Genomic DNA, 12,614 nt, shown 5'->3' on the forward strand with positions numbered 1-12,614 from the left:
GTGGATTTCATGCCCCAACCAGTAGTGCACCACAAGCCGCGTTTGCAGAGTGGTGGAAAAGGGGGCGTGGCCTCCAGTCATCTCTTAGCAATTTCACTGTGTGGGGCTTACTGGAGGTAACAGGAGCCCTTGTTCGCCCCTAAGGACCCCCACCAGTGAAGGGGACTTCAACATCCAAACAGCAACGTGCCAAAAGGCGCGTTTGCAGAGTGGTGGAGAAAGGGGGCAAGGCCTCCGGCGAGTTGCTATTTTTTTCCTATTTCATAGGAAGGGGTCCCCCCTCCCCTGGGCTGTTTTGGGCCCTGGATACCCCATACCCCAGGGCCTGCACCTTTCTTATTTTTTTAGTTTTTTTAAAAAGGGAGTAGGGAAATGTAGTCTCCCTCCCTGGGCCAACTGGGGCAACAGGGACCCCATCCCATGTGGCCTAGACTCTCCGTTGGAGACCATGGGGGAGCCTGAAGGCATGGATACTAAAGCAATGTTTGTTTCCCTGCTTGCTTGACAGAGGGCAGGGAAACAGACATGTTATGCTTCCTACAAGCGAGAGCATTTTTGCTCTGCTTGTTGAAAGCAGAACAGTGTTTGCTATGGCTTGCTGAGAGCGCTGCTCCCGCCAAGCCATAGCAATCTTCAATGTTGCGGCAGTGGCCCTCTCTGCCCCGGGGAGGTGGCATTCCCCTGGGCTTCAAACAGCCCGAAGAGGGGGGCCCAGTGCACCCCCTCCTATATTTTCAAAATGCCTCCGGGAACTGGCACGCCCAGGGCCCATAATTAAGAAAGCGATGTTGCCCAGGCTTCCTTTTTAAAAAAAATTCAGCGGGAGTCACAGATCCAGCACGACTTCCAACTATTTTTTTCTAATGCTTTTTTGACCCTAGGTGGTCCCTGTGGGATTCCCCCCAAGAGGCCTATGGGGTCAGGGTGTTTTTACCCTGCCCCCTTTTCTTTTTTGTTAATGTTTTTTCTTGTGACTCAGTTGAAGCGGGTCACAAGATGACTGCCAACACTTCCTGGCTTGAAATGTTGGCAGCAAATCAGATCTCAGGCACAAGATTGGGAGGGGTCGCAATCCACCTCAATCTTTGCATTTCTCAGCAACTACTGAAGGGATTTACACAGTTTAGCAAAAAGAGTACGTTCGGGACAAAGAGCTACCTTTCCGCCAAATTTGGTGTCATTCCGTTCAGCATTTCATGCTGTGGCTGTGTCAAAAGTTTCCTACGGAAATTAACATAAGGAAAAAGCGTTTTGGGACCCCCCCTTTTTCTCGGCCGCTGCTTGACAGATCACCCTAAACTTTTCAAGACAGCAGCTAAAGTGAGCGTCAAACTAGTTTTGAAAATTTCACAAAGATTCATGAATAGACGCCAAAGTTATTGACAAATGAAAAAACACTCTTCCTATGGAAACTATATCTTAACTATAGCTATCTACTGGTGACCATCAGCAGGTTATATATATATATATATAATCGATATGTAGGCAGTAGCACAGTACTCTATAAACTTTAAAAAAATATATAGAAAAATATAAATACCTACCATATCTATATATGATCTGAACAATCTTCACAAATGTTCACCAATTGTGCGGACTAGTCAGGTTGCACATTTTAAGTCACTGGTGGTGGTTATCAGTGTCTTGTTTTTATGTAAAATTATTATTCTAAGACTAGACATTTTTCTATTATTTCTTTCTGACTTTTGTAGCCCTGATGTGTTGGCTACTGTTACAATGAAGGCTATGTGAAGAGCTTTTGGAAATTACAATACACGACTTGTTAAACAACTGAAGAAATCTGGACTTGAAACTATAATTGTGTTATATATAACCTAACGTGTGCCAGATGAAAGTATATTGTTTTACAAGGAATCCTTGTTAAGGGTTCTCATCCATGAATGTGTGGTGAACATTCATTCATCTTGTGCACCGTAGTTACAGGGTGTGTACTATAACAATTTTGGTGGTAATCCGAAGTGAGCGCTGTAGTACCTTCTTTGTCACCCCCACTTTTTTGTCATTACTCCAAATTTCCCATGCACTGCAGGGCCACCCATGGTGGGCTTGCGTTGCTTGGTAAATTTTACTTAAGTATTGTGTTGTGCTTGTAACACCATGTCTGATGCAAGCGCAATGGAATGCAATGATCAATTTGGCCCTTAGTTATTTATATTGTGCTACTCTATACCTTGGTAACTTGCGGTATACCTTGGTAACTTGTGGTATATCGTGGTACATGGAGCCGACAAGGCAGTTTATGATTGGCTAATGGCTGTGTTTACAATAGTAAAAAGCAGCCATGATGTTTTTACCACACTCTGGCTGTATTCTTGGATTAGGGCCTTAGATATTGGTAAGCCTTACGTTTTATTGTTCTTCCCTACCTATGACCACTTTATTAAAGTGGTCATAGGTAGGGAATTGTATTTATATTTTTCTATAACATTTTTTTAAAGTTTACAGAGTACTGTGCTAGTGCCTAGAAAGTACTGCGGTAGTTACAGAGAAATAAAAAATACACTGTTGTACACTATATTTAATTAAAAAAATAAGTAATTTAAGTACCGCAGAATTATGTGTACGTTTTACCGCTTTGCTCCATAGATTAATAAAGTGGTAATAGGTAGTGAAAAAATATAGGGGCACATGCATCAAGCCATTTTGCGATCGAAAACAGCGCAATTCTCAAAAATCGGCCACTTGCGATCGCAAAATGGCCTTTTCTGATGCATGTAATATTTGGGCAATTCGTAATTTAGGAAATCGCAATTCCTGTAGGCCCATAGGAATGAATGTAGTCACATTACTTAATAGCGACTCGCTATTTGCCAAATCGCCATTAGGTACGTTTAAGGAATCGCAATTTGTTTGCGATTCCTACATTGATAGCATTTTGAGATTCCCAAATAGCGAATCGGTAAAATTTGCTATTTGGGAACCGCAAAATGCAGGCTTGATGCATGTGCCCCATAAAACCTCCTACTTACCTATACTCAAGGCCTTAACCCAGAACACAGCCAAAGCGTGGGCAAAACAACATTGCTGGCTTTTACTTTTGTAAAGGCAGCCATTACCCAATCATATACCGCCTTGTCATCAGCATGCACCAAGAAATAAGGTAGCAATTTTGTGGCCTTAGATATCACTAAGTTGAAATACTTTATAACTTTACAAATGCTTACCCTACTTACCTGTACTACCAAAAAGGATAATCTTCACTCAATAATCTGTATTACTGTCAAATTTCGCTAAAAATCAGTTCAACCGTTTTTGCGTTACGTCCAATAAAAATGTCTATGAAAAAGGCATTGGTGGAAAAAACTGTTTTGGGACCGCCCATTTTTCGCTTTGCACCCCTTAATGAATCACCATAAAACGTTTTATCACAAGCCAATGTAGAAAAAGCTATAGGTCTGGTACATTTTGTAGAGATTCATCAAACGGCAGCAAAGTTATTAGCAAGCAAAAATCAAAGGAATATATATTCACTAAAAACTCCACACTCACATGCACACATACATACAGCCATTCACACACCCACTCACAGATATTACACCCAGTCACACACACACACACACCACACACTCACACACCCAATTACACACCCACACATCCACTCACACCCCCAGGTTCCAGGGAGGTTATAGATAGGAAATAGCATTAAAAAACATCGAAATGTACTGAAAAAAACAATGGTTACAGGGACGCTATAGTTAGGAAATAGAATTTAAAAAACCTTGGAAATTCACAAAAAAAACAAAGGTTATAGGGACTTTATAATTAGGTTCAGACTTTACACACACAAAACCGTAGAATTTCAGCAGTTATAGTTATAGTTATCTCAAGTAACTATAACTTGTGCCCTTAGGTAACTAAAACTCGCACCGTCACAATGCACTGCTAATTACCCCACATATTACATCACTCATGTAAAAATCATAGCTCCCAAAATGTTTTTTCCCCATGTAATTTCCCATTGGGATTTTAGACACAACTACAGCCCGAACTGCTAAACGGAATTACACGAAATTTGTCCAAAAGCAAGATCTCGGGCCAGAAAGGGTGCTTTTTGTAATTTTGTGTTAATTTGTTCAGTGGTTTGGGAGTTATCAAAGAAAAAGGATTTATGTATATCTGGAGAAGCAGATCCATCGCGGATCCATGCACCAACAGCAGTGCAGTGCTTGACTGGCTGCAACCTGAGAGAAAAGTTGTGGCCGCCATTTTGTGTATTGGGACACAGTTCCTGGGGGAGGGAATAAAGTGTGAATAAGATATAAGGGATTAGGATAGAAGTATTCTGACCCCCTGGGACTGATGGAGGGGTCTGTGAGGCAACCCTCATGAGCAAGAAATTGGTCAAAAAATGTTTTGGGGTGATGCGCGATGATACGCGGATCCACCAGGGCACTCAGCATGGCCACCCATGTGAACCCATGATCCAGTTCACAATTTAAAAAAATACACACACTCGCAGACCAACTCAACCACGCACTCACTCACATATCCAGTTATACACCCACACAATCACTGACACACCTACTCACACATCCATATACCCACTCACACACACACACACACTCAGAGTCCCAGAACACTATTCACACACCCACACAGCCACTCACACACTCACTCAGAGACTCAGAGAACCATCCACAGACCCACACAGACACTCATACATCAACTCACATACCCGCATACTTAACCACACAACCACTCACACACCTGTACAGCCACTCACACACCCACTCAGAGACCCACAAAACTACCCACACAGCCAGCCACACAAGTACTCGCATACCCACTCACATATCCACTCACACACCCATACAGCCACTCACACACCCACTCAGAGCCCCACAAAACCACTCACACATCCGCTTACATACTCATACAGCCAATCACACATCCACTCAGAGACCCAGACAACCACTCACATGTACAAATCCATAGACCATTCACACACCTACTCACAGACTCACACAGTCACTCACACACCCATTGACAGACCCAGTCACACTTGCTCTGATATACCCACCACACACTCACACACCCAATTACACACCCACACAACCACGCACACACCCAAGTCCCAGGGACATTATAGTTAGGAAATAACATTAAAAAAATTAGAAATTCACTGAAAAAACCAAGGTTACAGGGAAGTTCTAGTTAGGAAATAGCATTAAAAAACTATAGAAAGTCACAGAAAAAAACAAAGGTTACAGGGACATTATAGTTAAGAAATTGAATTTAAAAAACTTCGGTAATTGACCAAAAAAACCAAGGTTACAGGGACGTTATAGTTAGGTTCAGATTACACACACACAAAACCATAGAAATTCAGCAGTATAGTTATAATTATATCAAGTAACTATAGTACAAGCCCTAAGGTAACTAAAACTTGAGACCCATACCTATAACTGCTGAAATTCTATCGGTTTGTGTCTGTAAAGTCTGTAACCTTTGGTATTTTAGTGAGATATATATATTCAATGAAAAAAACAAAGGTTACAGGGACATTATAGTTAGGAATTAGCTTTTAAAAAAGCCTTAGACATTCACTGAAAAAAACAAAGGTTACAGGGATGTTCTATTTAGCAAATAGAATTAAACAAAACCTTAGAAATTTAATGAAAGAAACAAAGGTTACAGGGATGTTATAGTTAGGATCAGATTTCACTCATACAAAACCAGAGAAATGTAGCAGTTATAGTTAGCTGAGCTATCTATAACTTACACCCCACAATGCACTGCTAATGACCTTACATATTATATCACTCATGACATGGTCAGTGACATCACTGATGACTTCACTGATGACATCTCAAATGACATCACTGATACGGAAGAGTGTTTTCTAGGGCTTGGCAGGAGCAGTGCTCCCACCAAGCCATAGCAAACTTCAATGTCTCATGGGTGGGTACCCTGGGACATTGCTGGAGCCGGCCCTGGGTGGTGGCGGTCCCAGGGAATCTACAGCTCCATGAGGGGGGCTACGCAGCCCCCCTCCAACAAAGATTAAGCCCCGAGGAGGTGGTGGTCTCTGGGGGTGCGTGCAGGGGCTGGAGCCCCTGCACCATACTTTTAAATCTAGCCCAGGGATGTGGCGGTCCCCGGGGCTGTGGGAGGGCCATGTTGCCCCCTGCATTTATGTGAATTAGCCCCAGGGAGGTGGCAGGTCCCGGGCCTGCAGGGGTCCCAAGCGGGCCACCCCATCATTATTTTTATTTACTCCTGGGACCGGGCCCACCTGGGGGCCTAATTAAACAAAGAGCAGTAAGCCACACTTCATGTTTATAAAAAAAATTGTACTATTCGGCTTATGATTCCCACTGAAATACAAAAAAGGCTTCTTTGGTCCCCGGGGGGTCCCTAGAGGTCTAGAGCATCAGGGTGTTTCTACCCTGCCCCCTTTTCATTTGTTTAATGTTTTTTAATGGCTGCCAACACTTCTTGGTTTGAAGTGTTGGCAGTCAACCAGATGTCAGGCACGAGATCGGGAGGGGTCGCGGATCCACAGAGGCCACAGTTGCATATCTGAGAAATCTTTAAATTTCTCAGTGACTACTGAATGGATTTACACCATTTAACAAAAAGAGTTCTTTCTGGACCAAGAGCTACCTTTTTGGGAAATTTGGTGTAATTCCGTTCAGCAGCTCGGGCTGCAGCCATGTCTGAAGTGTCCTATGTAAATTAACAAGGAGAAAAAGCGTTTTGGGACCCCCTTTTTCTTGGCCCCCACTTGACAGATCACCCCAAAACTTTCAAGTGGCAGCTGAAGTGACTGGCATATTAGTATTAAAATTTCGCAAGGATTCATCAAAAGACGGCAAAGTTATTGGCAAATCAAAAAACTCTTTTCCTAGGTCCTAACTATAAGTATCTACTGGTGACTGCCAGTAGGCAATATGTATATGTCTTTTAGATGTATTTATTTGGACACAAATATGTCAGTGTACTTTACTTACGTAATATATATTGCAAGTGTTTTCTGTTTATCCAACTGTACTCTAACACCTTACCATTATAAAGGCACTATGCCTTGTCATAATTGTTACGTGTTTACATATGCCATAGTATTATTAATTTGCTCCATGCAAGATACCGCAGCATTTACTACTTGACTTACTTCTTGCTTTAAATCAGTTCTTAGTATCTTATAGAACCAGCAAGTTCCGCCTTGTAACTTTATTTCTCTATAGTGGCCAACATGTACCTACACTTGGATTACGAACTCCTTGACATTGAGAGTTTCCCGTACTTACATGAATGTGTGCACATATTTAAAGAATACTCTTTATTTTGTGTTATGGATAATCATGATTTTATTCGCAGCCATATTTTCTACATGCGTTTGCATTAACTTGTGACTATACCTAGTCCTGTTAATAGTACATATAACTACTAGTAACACTTTAAGATGACCGCCACAGTAACATTATGTTTTGGTTCACAGAAAACATGTGGAAATACTTGTCTGTTTTTCATTTTCATTATTTACGAGACTATGTATTGCAACATCTATTGTAGGCAAATTGTGTAATCAAGACAGCGCAGTCTGTCGAAATGCGTTAAATCTTGAAGCCCCAATCTGAGGAATACAGGTGTTTATTTCTATCAGACTCGCAGCATTTCTTTTTCTGACACGCTTCGGCTGTACAATCAGCCTTGTTCACAGGTGAGCTGAGTAATAGTGCAGGGTAATGTAGGCCTTAAAACCCATTAGACATGTGACCTTTTAGAAACTGCAACTACCATGTTGCACCTGTAACGTAAATACATTCTGTGTATAAGTACACCGTCAATTTTTTGTTTTGCTTAATAGCATTCAAAACATCACATTATCATGTAGTCCAAGTGCACATAATATTCAATGATGAAAAGTAACGCATTAAGGGAAAGCTGCATTTTGTATTTGCTTTCTCACTCAATGTCCATGCTGCAGGACTCACATCGTATTATAATGGTCAAACACCAGTTCCTCGGAAATGACAAGAGGAGACACTTCTCCTCCTGCTCCCTTTCTCACTTCGATGCTCCTTTTATCAGACTTCCACATATAAATGCAAAAAGAATGGCTTCTATTAATGCTGTATGATGTAAATGTTGCCAGAGTGTTTGAAAGCAAGCAACTGCAGGCCTGATTCGACTCTTTATACCCTCTTTAACCCCTTGTGTGCCCATGACGAGCTGGACTCGTCATGGGCCGCGGTTGCGCTGTGCCCATGACGAGTCCAGCTCGTCATGAACCCCGCCCGCTAATGCAACGCCCGGCACAGGGCGGGGAAAGGGCGTGGCACACAAGGGGTTAAAGAACTTATTTAGGATACATGTTTGAGTGATTAGGTTTGTTTTTAGTAGGATTGAGTTAAATAGTTGTCCCTCAAAACACCATGTCAGTTAAACTATTCAATTGTGTAGTATCCTGCATTTGTAATGATATGCATTTTACTCCTCCTGCTAAGCCTGCGCCTGTGCTCTGCGCCCAATAGAATGTTGGAGTCTGGATGAGCCTCGGAATGTTGGGACACAGAGAAGTGAAGGGACAGTTGGTCATGGGCTGAGCAGCAGACAGGCTGCTCCTGGTGGGGCTCTCCTTCACATTAGGTCCAATTGTTTGTAATCCAAAACGATGGATTTTAAAGAAGAATACAATCTCTACCTGAATTTATTATGTAAAAAGTGCCTATGGTGATTAGAGATGCCTCTTACCAGAAGTATTTTCATTACAAGCCCTCTAACTCTACTTTCACTTGTCTCCTCCATCTTCCATAATGATTCCCAGAGCCGCTGACCCAAACCTCTTGGCAATATACCGCATCCCACAACCCATAAACTCACATATGATGCTTTTAACATGCCTGCATATACCAGCATTCCATCAATTATCTCTTACCTGGGGAAACAGTGAGCTGCAGTTAGCACCCAACTCTCCGTGATCAAGGAACCCCCACATATGTGCACGCCATCCGTCTGCAGGCTGATCTGCCAAGGCCACTGACCATTGTTAGAATTCTGACCGCCCACAATGCGGTCCGAGATGGTCGGCGATCCACACGCTGGAAGGCGGAACAGAGAGAGAGCAAGTAAAGAGGGTAAGCACAGACATCAAAGAGGTGCTCATAGGCATTTTGTTTCGAAAGCAGGGGGACCCAAGGGCTACTTTCCTGTCTCGAGGTCTCCAGCACCAACTCAATTACTCCTCACCTGCTGGATTTGCACCTTATTCAAGTACTACTGAGGTTCTACTTGAAGGTGTCCTCTTTACAACCTTATGAATAAGTCACATGGAGGAGTACCTGAAAAAAGAGAATATTAAAGAACACCCTCTTGTTGTAGCAGTTAAAAGTGGATAGGTTGTGTTTGGAATGAGTTAATGTTGAGATGCTTAATGTTACCTAAATTCATGCGGCCTGATTCACACAGATAAACTTACACTTTTGTGTAAGTTTACACTTGCTATAATAACTTTACTACTTTTTGGTATTCATATACTACAAGTGCAATTTTACTACTAGTAAAATTAGTAGTAGTAAAGAAGCAACTTTGTGAATCAGGCCCAAAGATTTATGAATATCAATGCTGGTCCACAGGCCTAATTCACAAATGTAAACTTACACATCGTAGTAAGCTTACTATTGTTTCGGTATTCACAAACTAAGAGTGTCATTTTACTACTAGTCATTTTGCCAGTAATAAAATTACACTGGTAGATTTTTAATACCAAAACCTAGTAAAGTTACTACAACAAGTGCATACTTGCACAAAATTGTAAGTTTACATTTGTGAATCAAGCCCATGTTGTGCAGCTTGTGACATTAAGTGTCAAATTTACTCCAATGTGATCAGGGCCGGACTGGGAACGCAAACCAGCCCTGGAAATAACTTCGGGCTGGGAAGGGGGGGGGGGGGGGGACATGGAACATGGAAAACAATGATGCTGCACTTTTGTTCTTTTGTAACTGGGGGGCGACAGTGCAAAGGCCTTGAGTCCTGCCCCAGTTAGCAGGCCTTTGGTCTTGAACTCATTCACTGACATAGAAAAAGATTTAAAAAAACAGACTTTGAGGGCCCACTCTCCTGCTCCAACCTTACACATCAGAAATACAGCTGTCATCAAAATGGTATCAGACCTTAATAAATTGGTGCTGCAGTGGCGCACATGCATCACATTTAAGCAAACCATTACACTACACTACTTTACTCTTGTAAGCCTTAGTTTGGACTGCACAGATCATGTGCATATTGTGCCCTCGAGAATGAGAGTTCAAATACAGTTACCGCAATCAAACTATACAAACTGTGCACAAAGAACATCACTGGAGCATAACTACAAATCTCAACGACAAACTATAGTACACTACTCTTGGAGATTATTCATATGCAAACATAGTATCATTGAATATCTTGCATTGTACATTTGGTAAATATTTCAGGAATCTCCAGTTCTATTTAGAACTGTTGTTATTCAAAAATGTTTTAAATGCACTAATTATGGGATCAACTCCTCACATGTTTTCCTGCTCAAACATAGATGTTATACCTTTTTAGCAAACAGTAAAATATACAAGGAGTCTAGCAGAGGTTGTATCTATCTATCTATCTATCTATCTATCTATCTATCTATCTATCTATCTATCTATCTATCTATCTATCTATCTATCTATCTATCTATCTATCTATCTATCTATCTATATACCTATCTATCTATATACCTATCTATCTATGCTTATGTCAGTTACATATAACTGCCAAGCCTAGTGTTTTTTTTGTTTTTTCAACGGCAAAGCTCATTCAGTGAATTTTCAAGTTGTTTTTAACCCCTCGCGTGCACGCGTCGGCCAACGGCCGTCGCAAGCACTACCTCGGTAGTGCTGTGCACGTCCGTTGGCCGATGCGGCCCCGCCCGTGCAATAAATCACCCGCACCGCGGCGGAATTTACGCCTCTGTTAATGGCTTAATGTAAGTTAAAAACGTACTACCTTCCTCGCTTATAGCTCCACTTTAACCTTAGCTTTATATATATATTTTTTTTTGTCAATTTTTTTTGGCAAACAATTGCCCTGAAGCTGTGAAGGAGCACTCGACAGTCAGCCCACCATCTAGTGTGCACAATTAGCCTGCAGCAACATGCCGGTAAGTTGAAACAGAGCATGACGCGTTTCGAGGCTTTTCCGCCTCTTCCTCAAAGGCTTCTAAACATTGGCAAAGATGAAAGTTCTCCTTTATTCAATTACGTATGTATTCCTTGGTTCATGACCTTCATAGGTCTCACTGAAGGCGCATTACATTTGATTTGCATGATGGGATATGTAGTCCCTGGAGAAAACCAAATATATTTCCCATAGTGAGTTTCATATGCCACTGTATATTTAAAGCTTCATTAACATCCTTAGTAGGATCTGGGATACTGCCGCCGGTATTATTCATATCAGGCTTCCTGTGATGTGTGTGGCCTGGACACAGTTCCAACCATCAGCCTCTTCATTTCAAGATGTTGCATACTTCCACGGCTGGACCACCGTGTCGACATTTTGTCAAACAATTGCCCTGAAGCTGTGAAGGAGCACTCTACAGTCAGCCCACCATCTGGTGTACACAATTAGCCTGCAGCAACATTTATATATATATATATATTTTTTTTTTATACGGACACTGGCTGTAGGTTGGCCTGGGGAGTTGAGTATATGCTCAGGTTAGTTAGGTATTGAACTGAGTTAAAAACGAATGTTTAAAAACCAAAAAAAACCCAGAACTTTTCCAGGTATTGTTTACTGAGCTAACTATAACTTGCGCCCCTGTCATGCATGGTTATGTTCTTACATGTTACATCACTCCTGACAAATTAAATGACATCCTTGATGACATCACTGATGATTCTGAGGGCCTCAGGTCCAGGGTATTAACAGGGAAGTGGGAGAGACGCTCTCTGCTGTGGTAGATCTGTAAATATTTTTACTAGAAACGTGCAGAGCAAGTTGACATATCATGTAAAACCCAGGCTGCTCAGGTAAATAATGCAGTAATGTTAGCAATTTCAAAGATATATATATTAAGATATATATGCTGTAAATCTTACCCGTCGTCATACAGTCTGCCAGTGTTACACCTGAAGTAAAGAAACAAGCAGTCAATGCTACTTTTTGGCATGTCGCACTTTTCTTCATGCAAAGGTGTCACGCACACAGTTTAGTTAGAGGAAGGTCTTTCATGGCCCACACTGTAAGCACATGTTCTCACCTCCGGTGTAGGTAAAGAAAGATGTAACATCTAAATAATTGCCTCCCAAACACACGTTTTCATTTGTTTCATATTAAAACCACTGACTCCAAAATTCACTTCAATGGCCATATATAGCTATTGACAGGGTCAATTAAATTATGCGGTAATGGATAGTAAAATAATGTGGCCGCGCTAACTAAACTATCCAACAAGAAAAAAACAAATTGTGCAATGTAATCCTACACATTTCGTGGCACAAATTAATACTGTCCGGACAAACATTTCACCTCATTAACCTCAGTTCAACGCCAGAAAATAGTAGTCAGCAGTGAAAAGGTGACCAGCTAACTTTTGAAAACAGTTTGCCACTGCGCGGCACCAAGTG

At 41.6% G+C, this 12,614-nt stretch overlaps 1 protein-coding gene across 1 annotated transcript in view; it reads right to left on the reverse strand.

The window, feature by feature from the left end:
* Positions 1-12,614, reverse strand: part of LOC146811692 (serine protease 27-like) — an 88,446-nt gene that overhangs the window by 50,272 nt on the left and 25,560 nt on the right. The window contains exons 2-3 of the mRNA XM_085615100.1: positions 12,087-12,116; positions 8,903-9,065 (exon numbers count right to left, since the gene is read on the reverse strand). Of these exons, the coding sequence (XP_085471226.1) occupies positions 8,903-9,065; positions 12,087-12,116 (193 nt within the window). The remainder of the gene's footprint in view (positions 1-8,902; positions 9,066-12,086; positions 12,117-12,614) is intronic.

The sequence above is a fragment of the Triturus cristatus genome, chromosome 7, assembly GCF_964204655.1.
Source record: "Triturus cristatus chromosome 7, aTriCri1.1, whole genome shotgun sequence".
NCBI lineage: Eukaryota > Metazoa > Chordata > Amphibia > Caudata > Salamandridae > Triturus > Triturus cristatus.